The 16,129-nt window shown below is 47.2% G+C and overlaps 1 protein-coding gene across 5 annotated transcripts in view; it reads right to left on the bottom strand.

Annotated features, from left to right (window-relative positions):
• Window positions 1-3,232: 3,232 nt before the first annotated feature.
• The window catches only part of MCF2L2 (MCF.2 cell line derived transforming sequence-like 2), a 207,875-nt gene continuing 194,978 nt past the window's right edge, over window positions 3,233-16,129 (bottom strand). For 3 of the 5 annotated variants that reach the window (XM_037027562.1, XM_037027559.1, XM_037027563.1), the window contains exons 26-29: window positions 11,386-11,430; window positions 7,999-8,084; window positions 7,565-7,701; window positions 3,233-3,489 (exon numbers count right to left, since the gene is read on the bottom strand). In XM_037027562.1, coding sequence (XP_036883457.1) covers window positions 7,585-7,701; window positions 7,999-8,084; window positions 11,386-11,430 — 248 coding nt within the window. In that variant the 3' untranslated portion in view covers window positions 3,233-3,489; window positions 7,565-7,584. Of the gene's footprint in view, window positions 3,512-7,564; window positions 7,702-7,998; window positions 8,085-11,385; window positions 11,431-16,129 lie in introns of all 5 variants that reach the window. The other 2 variants (XM_037027561.1, XM_037027560.1) reach the window with 2 other exon arrangements.

Here is a 16,129-nt window from a genome sequence, read left to right as displayed (position 1 = left end):
GGATGGGGGGATGGGAGGTGAGGGGATCCCCACCCGCCCCTTCCGCTTCCACAGCGTGGAGGACATCTGAGATTACTTCTCCACAAGTGGTGGGTCTGTGGCAGCTCCAGCCCCATCTCTCATAAGTTAGATCTCCATTTCCCCCTAAAATCTTGGGTACATTTCTGTAAACCCAGAGACTCTTCTCAGCCTGGAGACAACCAGCCCCTCAGTCATAAACCCTTGGTCATGAGGGTGGGCAGAAATCTTTTTTTTTTTTTTAGTTTTTTTTTTTAAATTTTTAGACAGAGGGGAAGAGAGGGAGAAAGAGTGGAAGAGAAACATCGATGTGTGGTTGCCTTGCACCCTGCACTGCGGGACCTGGCCCAAAATGCAAGCATATGCCCTGACTGGGAATCAAACTGGCGACCCTTTGGTTCTCAGGCCAGCACTCAATCCACTGAGCCATACTAGCTGGGGCAGGTGGGCAGGAATCTTAAAACACAACAGCTAGAGCACTGTCTGTCTCTGTGTGTACTCTCAAAGTGCCTGAGGCAGCCCTGCTGGAGCCTGGTGGCCACCTGAGGACCCCCCCATCCCCGCGAGCCACCCCCCCCCCTGCCTTGTGAGGAGGAGGAGCATGAACTTGGAGTCAGGGAGATCTGGGTTTGAATCTGACCCTTCCAACTCACCAGCCCTGTGACCTTGGGTAACTTCTCTGCGCCTCAGTTTCTTCTGCTGTCTAATGCAGAAAATAAGGCCTACTCCCAGGTGGTTTTACCAACTCAAAGTTCCTAGAATGCAAAAAATGCTCAATATCTTTGAAAGGCAACCTTTTCATTTCTTATATCCTTCCTCTACTAATCAGACAAAACAATGGTGGTCTATCTCTCAGGCGTATGAGTCTATTTCTCTCTGCAGTTCCCTGTTTGCTTTGTGTATTCTGAGGTCCTGTTACTGATGTGTGAACAGTTAGGGCTGGGATGTCCTCTTGATGGGTCAACCACTTCGTCATTTTAAAATCTTTACTTTTTTATCATGTTCTTTGTTCTGAGCCCCACTTTCTTTTATATTAACATCGTCATTCTGGCTTTCTTTTGATGAGTGTTAGCATAGGATATCTTTTTTCATCCTTTTAACCTATTTGTCTTTATATTTAAAGCAGGTTTCTTGTAGGCCACAGGGCAATCTTTTCTTTTCATGCCCAATTTAACAATCACTCCCTTTTCACTGGAGTGTTTAGACCATATAATTATCGACATGATTTTGTGTCTATCTACCATCTTGGTGATTGTTTTCTATTTTTTTGGCCAACTCTTAGATTACTTGAGTTTTTTAAACTCTATTTTATTTGTTGGCTTATCACTCATAACCCTGTTGTGTTCTTCTCACATTTGCTTTGGGGTTTATAGTATATATCTTGAAGGGATCACAGTATCTTTTCTAGTGGTGCTATACCAGTTCACACATGACATGAGAACCTACAGCAGCGCCTACAAGAAACCTGCAAGAAAACTTCGATTTCTTCCCTCCTGGCCTCTGGTCCACTGTTGTCACACATTTTAATTCTACATGTGTTATAATCTCCACAACATATAGATTTTTTAAAAGTCAGTTCTTCTCTTGATGTGGAGGTTAGATCTGTATTTGTTTTGAACAGTTATTTGGAAGAATTGTCATGATTGTTTTGAAGAAATAACAAACATCTATAAAATATGAGATTCTGTAAACAATTTTGATATCTTTTGCAGAGAGACCAAAATGAACAAACAAAAACAAAAAAAACCACAACATATGTTCTAAAGCTCAAAAATTAAATAAACCCTAAATTTCAACTTCCACTGAAATATTTATTTAATTGGTGATAAAAAAGTAAATAAAAGCAATTTTTTCTCTAATACAGATAGGTGCATGTGTGTGCGTGTGTGTGTGTGTGCGCGTGTGTTTACAAAACTGAAGCACATCAAGTTGTTTTCCCTACAATTTGAAAGGCACCCACAGGGAACAAACAGACCTGCTGAAATGTGCTTATTATTAATTACAACCACGGGCTTTCTGGATCTCAGGAAGACAGATGAGCTAGACAAAGAACACTGTCTTTTAATTTATCTTTTAAAGGGTTGTAAATCAGGGGAACAACTTTTACACCTACATGACGACCATTTCTGGCAGCCTTTGTTCCTGTGTGTAGATCCGTGGGTTTGTCGTGGTGATCACCCGAAGTACAATAGACACTCAAATTCCTCACATGTTCCCTGAGTTTGGGGTGTGGGCTTGTTTATCCAAATCTGTTTCTTCAGTCTCTGCTCTCCCCTCAGGTTGAGGGTCTCCCTGCGTGTTGGAAAGCCTCTCCGTACATTGGAGCAATACTCTAAGGTTCCTCATTAGTCAGAGTTGCTAGTTAGCCTGCGTGTGTCTTAGTTATGCAGGTACTGTGTCCTGGGTCTTTCGGGGTGTCGCCTGCAGTTTCTGTTCCTCCCCCAGCAGTAGTTCTGGACCCAGCTCAAATTCCTGCCCATCACTCAGGACCAGGGGTTTGCTTTTAATTCTGTTCCTTTCCCCAGCTGGGCTGGATTTACTAGACACCTAGGGATTTAAGTACTTATTGCTTTCCTCCAACAGTTGGCTCTGCTTTTGTTCTGTCAGAGAGATGAGGTGCCAGGGTCTGAGTTGTTTCAGGCCTTTCCTGTATCAACCGATATTCCCCTCCTCCAGCTCTGTGCTAGAGAAGATGCTTTCTCGTGACTTTGCTAATCTTTGCGAGTGCCCAAAGAGATCCCTGAAGAAGTCTGCACATGTGGATGCAAATGCCCCTATGTCCATGGTCCCCAGGGATTCTATTTTCTCTCGCGAACCCACCCAAACTGGGCCAGGAACAATTTTAGCTGAATTCTCCCTGACAGCATACAGCAGTGCTTGCCCTGGGTAGGCATGTGTTTGAGTTTCTCCTCACTTGGTAAGTGCCTGCTTGTTTTTCCTTAGATTTCCGGTGAGATGTAACCTTGTGAACTCAGCTCTCTCATGAGTTCAAAAAAAAGTTGTGAATTTGCATATTTTCCAGATTTTTTTTAATTTTGCAAGTGTGGGGTTAGTACTCTTTCTAGCTTTCTACATCTCAAGCAGAAGACGTTATTTTTAACAACTGCATAGAGTTTCACTGTATGCCAGTACAATACTGTATTAACCAGCTTTTCATCATTTAATATACTTGTTCTCTATTGTTGCTTAACAAATGACCCCAAAACTCATCAGCTTAAAACAACAAACGTTTATTATCTTATGGTCCTCTGGTAATGAGTTCATAAGCATCTTAGCTGGGTTCTTCTGGCTCTGGGTCTCTCATGTGGTTTCAACCAAGAAACCAGCTGGAGCGGAGGCCACCTGAAGGCTTCGCTGGGGCTGGAGAATCTATTCCAATATGACTCATTCACACAGCTGTTGGCAAGAGGCTTCAGTTCTCACATGTGGGTCTCGTCACGGGGCTGCTTCGGTGTCTTCTCAACATGGTAGCTGGCTTCCCATGGTGAGTAATCCAAGAGACAGAACAAGGAAGAAGACAAGATGCTTTTTATAACCTAGTCTTGAAAGTCTATTACCGTCACTTCCACCAAATTGTTTCTTAGCGTCATCACTACAGCCCACACTCAAAGGGAGCGGGATCAATCTGGGGATAACTTTCACCGCTACTACAGATGTTCGGGTTGTTTCCCGTTTTCTACTACTGGTTTTCCTGTTAAAAGTAATGTTATAATGAACACCTGTATATGTCTATAGTCTATATATCTTTGTTCATTTGTATGGCATTATAATAAATTCCTTGACATGGAATTGCTGGATCAAATGATACGCACATTTAAAACTGATAGCCATTGCAAATTGTCTTCTAAAATTCTAGTTCTTACTTACACTCTCACCAAAGGTGTACACTCTCAAAAAAGCTGGCCCTCCTACAGTCTCTCCTATACTGGATTTCATCAAAGTTTTAAACGTTGGACTGTCTGATAGTGAAAAATGAGATCTCATTGTTTTGCTTTTTTAAATGTATTTACTGGATTTTTAATTTCTCTTCCTGTGTATATTCATGTCCTTTTCCATTTCCTTTTTTATTATTATGCAATTGATTTGTAAAAGCTCTTTAAAAACTAAGGAAATACCCTGTGCCATACATTTTTTAAAAATTTTAAAAAGATTTTATTTAGTTAGTTTTCAAGAGAGGGGAAGGGAGGGAGAGAGAAAAGGAGAGAAGCATTGACATGCAAGAGAAACATCAGTTGGTTGCCTCTCACAGGTCCTGTCCCCAACTGGGGACCTGGGCCTCAACCCAGGCATGTGCCCTGACTGGGAAGTGAACTGGTGACCTTTCCGTTTGCAGGACGATGCCCAACCCACCAAGCCACACCAGTCAGGGCTGTCCCGTAAATCTTGAAAATGTATTTATGATTTGAGTTTTGCTTTTCCTATACAAAAGCTTTTGCCTTTTACATTACCTAATTAATCAAGATTTTCTTTTGGAGCTTCTCATTATATTTTTTGTGTGGAAAGACTTTACCCTGTTCCAAATTACCTTTTAAATGTTTTGACTTTCATGATTCCCTTAAGTCTCAAACAATATAAATTATTCAAAGGGCTGAGATCAACATTACATCTCCATATTGTTACTCAGAGATACAAGCACCACTTTCATACATAGTTTATCTTTTCACTGGTGTTCAGAACTAATCTGAAATGCCTTTTTTCATAATGTGAATTCTGAGATGTGCTTGGGTCCATTTCAAGATTTTTTACTCTGTTCCTCTTATGGTTGTTTACTTTTGTGGTACAATAAAGTGCCACTTAATGTTAGAGATAGGTTCTTGGAAACTGCAACCTTAAGTGAAACGACATGTGACAAGACCAATTTTCCCCTAAGCTGATTGATAGAGATGAGAGTTAGGTTCCTATACCATATTTCTGGTCACAAAAATGCCACCAAACTTCTAAATAAAGACCCCAAACACTTCTAATATTAAGCATTAAAGTAAATGTGAGCTATACATTACTTAAGAAAGATGAATAAAAACCAGGAAGATTATTATTTTTCAAGCCCCTTTTTTGGTTCGCGGCTGAGGGGCGGCTGGAGCCTATCCTGGCAGCTCAGGGCGCAAGGCAGCAACCGGCCCTGGACAGGATGCCCTTCCGTCACCGCAGGGCGCACTCACAGCCACACTCACTCCAACTGGGGCCATTCAGACACATCATCTCACATGCATATCTTTGGGATGTGGGAGGAAGCCAGGCACAGACATGGGGAGAACATACCAATTCCATACAAACAGTGTCCCCAGCCAGGAATCGACTTGTTTTATTTTCATTAACATCAGCGAAACAACATTGAATGAAACAACATTTGAAGTCTTGCTGTATGTGTTTTCTGGTAAATTAAAATATTATGATATAAACCTATAGTTTTTGCTAGTTTAATAGCCACGGTCAAAAGTTTATTCATAAATAAGTGCTAGAAGATTAAAAATGCAATTGATATATTTATTTATCCTCACCTGAGAGCATTTTTTTCATTGCTTCTTTTAGAGAGAGAGGAAGGAAGAGAAGAAGTGGGAGAGAGAAACAGCGATGAGAGAGACTAGCACGGACTGGTTTCCCCTGGTACATGCCCAGACCAGGGGTCGCACGTTCCGGGGCTGGGGATCAACTCCGCAACCTATGTGCGTGTCCTGACTGAGAATCAAAGCCACAACCTTTCAGTTATGGGACGATGCTCCAGCCAACTGAGCCACGCTGGCCAGAGCAATGAAATTGGTATTTTATAGGGAATTAGTGAAAACATGTTTTACAAAGTTCTCTATCCTCATCTGACAATAAATTTGGATCTCAAGGGGCGCTCCGCACATGTTGAAGGAGTAAGCAATGCTAGCATGGTAATTAGAGTCCCCGCCTAGGAGCTGGGGGGCCTGGATTCTAGTCCCTGAGCTGCCACAGGCTGGCTGGGCTACACGGACACTCAGTAACACCGTGGTGGTTGGACAGTGGGCTCCTAGCTACGCTCTCAGCCCCTCTTGTGGCTGGTTGTGGCCACGCAACAAAGCTTTCACTAAAGGAACAGACGGTGTTGTGTGCCATTAGCAGGTGGGCCTCCCAACACTGCACGCGCATTCTGCCCAGTTCCTTCCCCTTCCTGTGAGCTGGAAATCCGAGCTCGCAAACTTGCTTTTGACTGTAGACAAGGACAATGTCCTTGGGACAGTGGAAAACCAGAAGGACCTGGGACCCCAAATGACAGTGTGGAGCCGAGCAGCCTGCATATCCAACCAGGGCTGCCTTGCGAGACAGAAATATTCTTTAAGTCACTACATTATTGGATCTTTTTGTTAGAACAGCTTAACCTTTCCCTCTACCAATACAAAAGAAAAGCGTTCAAATGAGTTTAGGAAATGCTGAGTTTAACAGAAGTATTCACACTTCCTTTCTGTAAGAGCCCCCAGGTCCTTTAATCTAACTGGAATCAACCAGGAGAGGAACAGGATATGTGGTTTTGGTAAAATGTATTTATTACTAGCTAATTCTGTCGTCCTTGCGGAATTGACTCATTGAACTCTTATACTCTTCTGCCTGCTCTGCAAAACACACCCTGGGAAGTGGCCATTTGGAGGATCTGTCGCGTTTCCAAGTTCCGAAGGCACGCCTGGGTTTGCGCGGGACTGAGACTGCCGCCAGAGTCACCGATCCAGGGCGGCCAAGCGCAACCCTCCAGCGGGACACTTTTGTTCGCCTTCCCTCGGCTCAGCACCTGTTGGGCTGAGCCCCTCTAGTGGGCAACAGGCAACATCACGAAGCCCTGGGCGATGGAGCAAGTTGCAAAAGAAGGCTGGGGGCTTGATCTGATGGTTTTGGCTGCTGTTTACTCGAATGGAAAGACTACACAGACTTCACTCCCGGAAGAGCGCCTCTCCCCCTCCCCTGTTTTAAAAAGTCTAAAACATTCACAACTGTTTCCTGGGTGAGCAGTGTGTCCAGGCCCTGGGGCAGCAGGCACAGGGTCTGGGGGCACCTACTGTGGATCTGGCGTGGCTTTAGGAGACTTACTCTGTGGTTCCTGCCCCACCCCTCAGTCCACCAGAGCTCATTGCAAGTCTGACTGCACAAGCCCCCCTTCTCCCAGAGGACAGCTGCAAGCAGAGCAGCAATGGGGGCCTGGACAAGGAGGCTGAGTGGGAGGTCAGAGTGGTCTCCCGCAGGGCAGGAGGGCAGGCCGTCGTGGGGAGGTGGGTCTGCAGGCTCCCAGGCCCCTGGGCTGCCCTGGTTGCCCTCAGGGGTGGGCACGGCTTCTGTACCCAGGGGCCCCCTCTCCGTAGGCCTGGGGCCATCTCCTGCTGAGCCCCGGGAGTGTGGCTGATGGAAGGGGTGTAAATTCTCCCTGGAGGAGTCCTTGGGCAACCTCCCCTCGTCCACCTGCTGCTTCTGCCCAGACATGAGTCATCTCCCCTGCAGGGGCGAGCACGCCAGTGGACCCCGCAATGCTCTCCTCAGTTTGTCTACTGCCCTGAAGTTCCAAGAAGTCAGAAAAGCATTGGCTAACAGATTGGCTTACTTTTCTTTCCTCGTTCACACTCATGTGTCCTTCTCATCATCGCCTTCTTTTTCTCCCTGGATGCTTTCTCGCGTATCCAGAACAGATGTGGTGGGACAGGCATCATAACTGTCGTCCAACTGGAAAAGTCCCGGGAGCTGGAAGGGAGGGGGCCGCACAGCACCCTCAGACTTTGCTGGGGTGGCCAACAGCACAGGAGCAGGCCCCGGCCCGAGCCCACCCCAACTCTCCCTCAGGGCCACTCGAGGTCCCCGCAGCAGTCCCTTCACTACTGCCCAAACCCAGAACCCGGTGGCGTGGGGCGTGCTGGGCAGGAGGGTCTGAGCAGTGACCTCCGCTCCCTGGATTGGGCCAGGCCCTTATTGGGGGGATGGCCAGGAAGCTGAAGAACAGGAAAGAGGGGGAATGGGAAAGGGGTAAAGGAAATAACTCACACCCAGAGCTCGGCTCTCCTTCTGCACATCCTCCGCCCCTTCACAACTGTCCGTCTCCATGGAAATACAAGCAGTGCCAGAGCAGCCTTGCGGAAAGGAGGGGAGAATCCGGGTGGGCTGCTGAGGAGAGGGGTGGACAGGGCCCTGCTGCCAGCGAGCAGCAGAGCCTGTCCAGGGCCTGTCCCCAGGGGCTGTTCTCTCCATCTCTAATTCCCACAATGCTCTCCTCAGACCCGAATGCTCCACCCGAGGGGTGAGAGGGCAGGTCTGTGATCTTTGGATTCCCTTTTTCCAGCTCTGAAATCCCACAACTGTGACTGAGAAGTTGTGGCCACATACTGTTTGTAGCCCTACTTCCTTCCTCTCCTCCCAGAAAAAAACTCTCTTTTTTCTGCTCCCTACCCTCTTCCTTTCTCACCCCTGTTTCTCTCCCTGATTTCTTGGTTGCCTCTGCCAAACATCACCGCACTCACAAAGAGATCAGAGGAACTGGTCCACCCTGCCTCTCTCCAGTGCATGGGTTAATGACCCAAGAAGTCCCCACAGTGCACAGGGTAGTGCTCGGGGCTGTTAGACACAGCCGGGAGCAGCAACCCACAGATGCTGAGGCTGCACTGTGCCTAGGGGGTGGGGGTGCCGGCATAACTGTGTAAGGGCCTTAGCCCCATTTTGCAGGTGAGGNCTGTTTCTCTCCCTGATTTCTTGGTTGCCTCTGCCAAACATCACCGCACTCACCAAGGGATCAGAGGAACTGGTCCACCCTGCCTCTCTCCAGTGCATGGGTTAATGACCCAAGAAGTCCCCACAGTGCACAGGGTAGTGCTCGGGGCTGTTAGACACAGCCGGGAGCAGCAACCCACAGATGCTGAGGCTGCACTGTGCCTAGGGGGTGGGGGTGCCGGCATAACTGTGTAAGGGCCTTAGCCCCATTTTGCAGGTGAGGAAACTGAGATGAGAGAGGGATAATCCCTGGGCCAGATTTCCTTGGCCTGTAAGTAGGCGGCTCATTCCTGCTCTTTACCCCACACTCTAGCCTTCGGCCTCTGCCCCCAACTGTTCACAACACAGGTTAGGAAGGCAGCAGAAATATCCCCGTGGGGAACTCAAGCTGAAAACTTTTAACATTGAAGTTACAGTTAATAAGCTTAGCAATCATTGCACGTAGAAAGCTATGGTTCCAGGAACTGGAACTTATGACTGGACCCATCCTGACTCCAGGAGACCCACACATAATTCCACCTTTGTGCCCCAGGAGGGAGGCAAGGGATGGAGATGGTATCTGAGCCATTGTGCTCCAAGGAGGGAATATCCAGCCACCCAGGGCACAGATAAAGAAGCACTGGTCAGCAGAAGAAAGGATTCCAGGAAAACTGCCCGACTGCCACTTTTGTCTGATTAGCCTTTTCCCTGAATTCCAAGCCCCTATCCTACACTTTTCTTCTCCTTATAAAAGGGGCGATTTGAGATGAGATGTAAGACAGTCTGTTAGGGCACATGACCCACCAACTGGACAAAACACCCATAAAGATTCAATCCTTGTCTCTACTTATCCGTTCTGGTAGTGACAGGCAGCATGAACGCTGACTTTTCTGGTTTCAGTCCCATGTGGCAGCCCCCAGTGAAGTGGAGCGTGAGCCTAGGAAGCTATCCCTTGGGGATCTGAGGGCTGGGGAGTTTCGGTTTGGTGAGAATTCAGGGGGAAGGCTCCAGGTGTGGTGAGGGAGGGCATTCTGGGCAGAGCGATAGCCTTGGAGGGTAGCAGAAGGAGCCTGTATTTGGGGGTATGGCTCATTTATCTTAGCAGCCAGGGATCCACTGGGAGCTCCCCAACCTGCTGTCTACAGTGCCCCCAGTCTGTGTGCTGGGAACCAGAGGACCCTCCCCAGAGCAGCTCAGGGGTGCTGTGGGAGCAGCCAGCCAGCCCCCTCCTATAGGCTTCCAGAAACCTAGTTTAATTTTTGGTCCCAGAACGTGGTGGGGGGACGTATTTGATGATAGAGGAGAAATTGGCTCAGGGAGGTGCCTCCCACTGCCCTTCTTCAAACGTGATTCAGGGTCATCAGCTGTGACCCCTAGAGATGCGTCTTTAGGGTGCTCATCTATCCCAGGACCCCTATGCCAGGAGCAGACAGTGAGGACAAGGAATGGTGGTCCTGCAGAAAGGCTGTAGGGGAGGATGGGAGCAGCCAGGCCTTTGACTACCCCCTTCACTCGGTCTCCAGGGTCCGTGGCTTCAGTGCCTCAGACAGTGCGGGTTCCAGAGACCAGAGAGCCACCTGCTAGGAGGATGGGGTGGAGGTTCCTGCTTCCATCAGCCACAGCACAGCCACAGCCCAGGGTGGGCAGGGCTGGAAGGAACTTGGGAACTGGAAGACCTGACAAGTGCCAGCTGCTCCACAGTGCACCTGAAGGGAGATGCTAAGTTCACATCCTAACACAATGTACACACAAGTATATTTATACAATTAAAACACAAGGTTATGGAACCAAAAGTACTCTCACAGTGTGCGATTTCTATTCTATTCCATTCCATTCCATTCCATTCCATCATGATTCTGTTGTGTTGTGTTGTGTTCTGTCCCATCCTGCTCTGGGAGATAGAGGAGGAAAGGGGCTGTGGGGGGGGGGGCACCCACAGTCACCTCACAAGACCCTTCTGGAGGGAGAGTTTCTTCTTAAACAAACTGCTGCTGCTCCTGGCCCTGGGGCTGCGGGGGGGGGGGGGGGGGGGGGGGGGGGGGGGGGGGGGGGTGTAAAACCCNAGAGACAATGCCCTACTCACCGGGTATCTCCCTCCCCCACCCACCCGCACCCCGGCTCCTGTTCTGAGAACCAGCAACTTTGGAGAAAGTCCCTCAGTCAAAGCCCCCGTTTCACAGGAGATGAATGTGCAGCTCGAGGGCTGCCTTTGTGTGTCCCTGTGTCACATCCCCCTTCAGTCCCCTCCTCCGGGATTCACTGGCCCTGGGCTCTGTGGTGCTGAGAGTCTGAGGTAGTAAGTCTTCGGTCCTACGGGGGTGGCAGCCCTGAGGGGCCCCGAATCTGGGGTGCAGGTTCTGGCAGGTCACAGGCACGCAGGTGAACAGACGAGAAACCCATTGCAGGGGCTTTGCAGTCGGTCAGACCTGCGTGCAGCCCCGACCGTGCAGAACATTCGCTGGCTGTGCGGCACCAGGCAAGGCCCTTTGCTTCCCTGAGCGTCCGTTTCCTTGTCTCTAAACAGGGGGTAATCGTTTCTATTTTGCAAAAATATTTATAAATGTCCGATCCATAACAGGAATTTAATAAATAACACTGTTGTGATTATTGTTAACAGTGATTACAATGCTATTAAAGAGAAATTCTCAGAATAGCTCCGGGCACTCCAAGAGCGCTATTATTACTCACCTTTGGGAGAGGTTTGTCTGCCATTGTCTTCATCCCGGTAAATATCTGTGGGAGAGAACGAGTTATAAAGGTCATGAATAAACATTCATGAATAAACATTCATTTAAGGCATTAAAAGGAAACACAGAGTGGACACACACACACACCCCAGAAAAATCAAGTCAAATACATAGGCCCTGACAAATATTCACTTTGATGACAGCAGTGTTTTAATTGACGGTTGCATTCTTAGAAAAACGAGCAGAAAAACGAGCAGAAAAACCAAGGTCCGGATGTGCGTTGGGAAGACACATCCTGCGTCTCAGGGGAACTCCCAGTTCATGCCCCAGAATAAGCATAAAGAGTATCGATGGGGAGGGACCAGAACAATGGGAAAGGCGGCCGTGCAAACTTGAGCTGGTAAGACCGGCGTGGATGCTCTCCCCTCAGCGGTCATCTTTGTAGCGCGCAGCACCTACATTCTAAATAGTTTGGGAAATTTAGTTTTAGCACTTAATATTTAAAATTATAATCATTTACTTTGTTTAAACTATTGAAGGAGATTTATTAAACAATATAGTCATTAGTTTAAGTTATCCTCATCAGAATACATGTTTTCCGCAATTTATAGACTGTGAAGATAAAAATATGGCTTTTCCCTTGCTGTGCACTAGATGGCGCAAAGGGACCGCTGTAGATGGAGCTAGTTCATTGGTAACTCCTTCCCCGTGGATTTCAAATGGGCAAACCGCTGGGTTGGCCAAAAAGTCTGTATGTTTTTTTCCGTAGAATAAAAGACACATTTTTCGTTTTCACCAACAACTTTGTTGTTTGGGTATGCCGGCTATCTCCCACGTGGTATAATGTTGATTATTTCAGTTAATGTTTTGATTTATCGTTACCAACTTCAACTGGTCTGCCCAGCTGTGGAGGGTTGTCCAGGGAGAAATCCCCAGCACAAAATGTTCCAATTGAAACTTTTGACACATTTGATCAATCACATCACCTGCTCTGTAAACTGCACAACTTTTTTTGCATTTCAGTTGTGTTTTCACCTTTCCTGAAATAATACAGTATAATACGCTGAAAATGTTGCACATTTTCTTCCATCCTCAATATTAAAGTGGCTGCACAAAAATTCACTAATTTTGATTAAGTTTTTTTAATACACACTGATATGACAGCTGTCACAATGCAATCTAACAAAATTGTTGCAAGTGAAGTTAAAGACAACTAAGTGCTACTAGAGTCATGTATGGAAAAAAAACACAAACTTTTTGGCCAACCCCAAGTTTTTATTTTCTTTCAATCTAGATCTTTCTCTATTCCTTACAATTATGCAAAAACTTCTCAAGGACCATCTCTGTCATGTGAACTAAAGTACGTCGTATTCACTTGGGGGCTAGGGGTGGAGAGCTGCCTTAAAGTCATGCCTATGCCCCAGGAGGAACAAATGTGGGGACCCAGTTGCTACAGATCACATGCTAACCGTATGTCTAGATCACCCCATTTAATTCTCGCAAGAAGACTACACAGTATCACCACCATTTTTGTAGAATAAGTGATGAAAAGAACTTAAGCACAAAGAGGTTAAGTAATTTATCCCAAGAGGTGGAGCTGGGTTTGAACTGGAGTGTGTATGACTTCAGTGCTTGAACCCTTAGCTCACCCAGCTCCTCTCTGGCCGTCTAGGAGTTACCTAGCCCAAGGGGTCGCTTTCTGCCCAATCCATCCCAGTAGCTCTCCAGGGCTCACAAAGGAGCCATCTCTAGGACATTTTCATGGGTACTAGGATGAATAGGGATCTTTTGCTTGGTGTCTCAGAGTGTAAACTTGGTCTACATCTGAAGTGTCTATTTCCTTTGCAAACCTTTCTTTGGCCCAGAGGAAGGGAATTACTTCTCAGCATTCAATTAATTGTTCTCAGATTCCACATTTTCTCATGGTCTTTCTCCCTCCCTTCCTTCCTTCCTTCCTTCTTTCCTTCCTTCCTTCCTTTCTTCCCTCCCTCCCTCCCTCCCTCCCTGCATTTTCAGTTGTTCAAGTCCTTGCCAGCTTCCAGGGAAGTTTGGGCTGGCTGTCTTAGACTTTCAGAGCTGCTAGGAACTGAGGTCAAAGAAATTTCACAACTGGGAAACCACCTCCTAGCTCAACAACCAGATGCTCTCAAATGTTCCGAGTTGGAACAAGCCCACAGTTGGGTGGTACGTGGGGAGGACAAGGTGATGCGTCTATTTGGGTTGAGTCAAAGCCTTGCCCAATTCCTCAGATATTTAATGGGAATTTTTCAATAAGACTAACACACAAAGCACCCCTCTCAAAATGTTGTATGGCTCCAAATTTTTAAAAATATTCACTTCTACAGAAAAAAGGTCTGGGGTAAAATATTTATAGTGGTTTTCTTGATTTTGTCTGATTTTCATTTTTATCTCTGTATATTCTAAGTTTTTGATAACTTACATGTATATTCTTTTTATAAGTAGAAACTTAAAGTAGTTAAAGCCAGATATCTAAAATAACCCACAATCTCACCAGAAATGATTGTTTGCTAAAACTTATTTTCCTCATCATAAGAGTGCATGAAATGATTTCTAAGAACAACAAGGTAATAATAAAAATAATGAAAGTAACAACATTATCTAGGCCTAAAAGGAAGCCCCACAAAAATCAGCAAGCACCCCTTAAGTACTACACTGGATGGTTCACAGGTACTAATGCAGCTCCCCTCACCCCCGAGACCCTGCGGCACCAGACGAGGGACTGGCAGGCCTGCACGGGGGCCTGTGGCTCTCCGGGCCAGCACACAGGCCCTGCCTCTGATTCCTCTGTGGCAGAACGGTATTGGAATTTTGTGTATCTTTCAATGGCCAAGGCTTTGCAAATTAGGGACAAAAGCTGAATTCAGAATTCAAAATTTCAACACAATTCAAGCTAGTAAAATACTATTAGCTAAACTCTTTTATGTTATCCAAGTAGTACCAGAAATAGCATTTTCACCTGTTCTGAGACTGTCCATCATGAAGCTTTCCCCCACCAAGGCCTTATTGCCGGTGGCATGAGGAATCCCATCACTTTGTCCTCATGCCCATAGACCAGAAGGCAAGACAGCATTGCCACACTGGAGGTCACTGGCAATGATTACCATGAGGATGTTGGGCTCTCATCCGATAGAATCAGAGAGGAAGGTGTCTGGCGTGCTGGTGATTCACTGGGACATTTCCCAGTTCTCCCATTCCCACTAGAGAAGCATCTACAACACTCACTATGCATGCCACCAGCAGAACTGCCTGACAAGGGGCGGCGGGGTATAGAGTTAGTGGGAGGGAGATGACGACAGAAAGGTGGAACCTAAGGACCAACTGTAGCAGCAGCAGCCGGCAGACATAAATTTAGGTAGGACTCTTAATGTTCCCCCTGGTGGAAAAAGCCTTCCTGGGAACCAACACAAGTCCCTCACCTTCCTCAGGTCTGCTGAGACTAAAATTGCAAGGATGGAGAGGACAAACTTCCCATGTGGAAATTTGACAGGAGTGTTATAATGAATGAAGTCACAACTCATTTGACCTCTTGGCTCCCAGGTTCCATTATTCTGCCTACTGGGGGCATGGCACCATAAAAATGACCGTGGGTTTAAGGTCTACACTGCATCCCGACGGCTGGCACCCCAACGCTGCAGTGTCATGTCCAACAGTGCCGCTCATCCTCACTTACAAAACGCTAGTCCACAGCTCTATCAGGCCGGCCACTTCTGAATGGGGAGATGTGTGGTAGGATCGGTGAGTAGATTCTGCAATCATATGCCCACGGCTGAGTCTCTCAATCAAAGCAATGTTCTATGGTCGATCAGACACTACAGGACAGCGATGCTGAGTGAGGCACTGTGGGCAGGAAAGCCCATGCATCAGTGCCACTCGGATTTTGATGAGTCCCTGTACTTTCCAGCCTGGAGGGGTTCTCATGAAGTCAACTGTTCTCCACAAGGAATGGTATCCAATGGGGGCCCAGCATCGATCTTCGTGCTGGCAGGTGGGACAATCAGCAATGGCAGTAGCTCCATCTGTCTTGATAACAGAGAGCCCACTGTGCAGGCACTGGGGTGCCGAGAGTGAAGCTGGCTGGCACCTGCTGGCCGAGTCATCCAGTCAGCTTGGTGTTCGGTGCCTTTTCTGCAATGGACAGTCCCTGGTGGGTATGAATGCATGATTCAAAGATCCTCATATTTTGCGCTTGTGTCCATAGATATCTGTGCCTCTTCCCTAGTCAGGTCATGTTATAATTTGATGCTAGTTATTGTTCCGGAAGGGAGGAGGGGATGCATCCTGAGAGGGGTTTTATCTTGTATGTCTCATCTGAGGCCTCTGCATAATCTTGGGGGGAGGGGGAGAAGGGTCTATCTTCCAACAAGGGGGGTAGGTCACTTCTGCCAGCCCAGGGGAGCAAGGCCATGAACCCAGGCTTCTTATCCCACGATTTAGGGCTCCACTTCTTTCCTGTCAAAGCCTGCATTGCCTGCTCTTCTATGGGCATTAAGAGCAGGCAGCAGACTTGCCTTGACTGCAAATTCATTCCTCTTTTAAGTGCAGCCCTCTGCTGTGGGAGGTGAGGGACTAAACACTGGCCGGGAGGTCCTCTGAGTCTCACACTGTGCTTTCAGTCGGGGATTAGTCCAAGCCTGTCACTCTCTTCAGTGCATCAATGGTGCTTAGCAACACCCTTCCACAGTCCTGACTGTTGACATCCCCCCACACCTCCCAGACACTAGAGA

The sequence above is a fragment of the Sturnira hondurensis genome, unplaced genomic scaffold (assembly GCF_014824575.4).
Source record: "Sturnira hondurensis isolate 20B ecotype Veracruz unplaced genomic scaffold, ASM1482457v3 Scaffold0019216, whole genome shotgun sequence".
Classification (NCBI taxonomy): Eukaryota; Metazoa; Chordata; class Mammalia; order Chiroptera; family Phyllostomidae; genus Sturnira; species Sturnira hondurensis.
The sequence above is the reverse complement of the archived record's forward strand: the minus strand, read 5'-3'. Positions and strand labels throughout refer to the sequence as shown.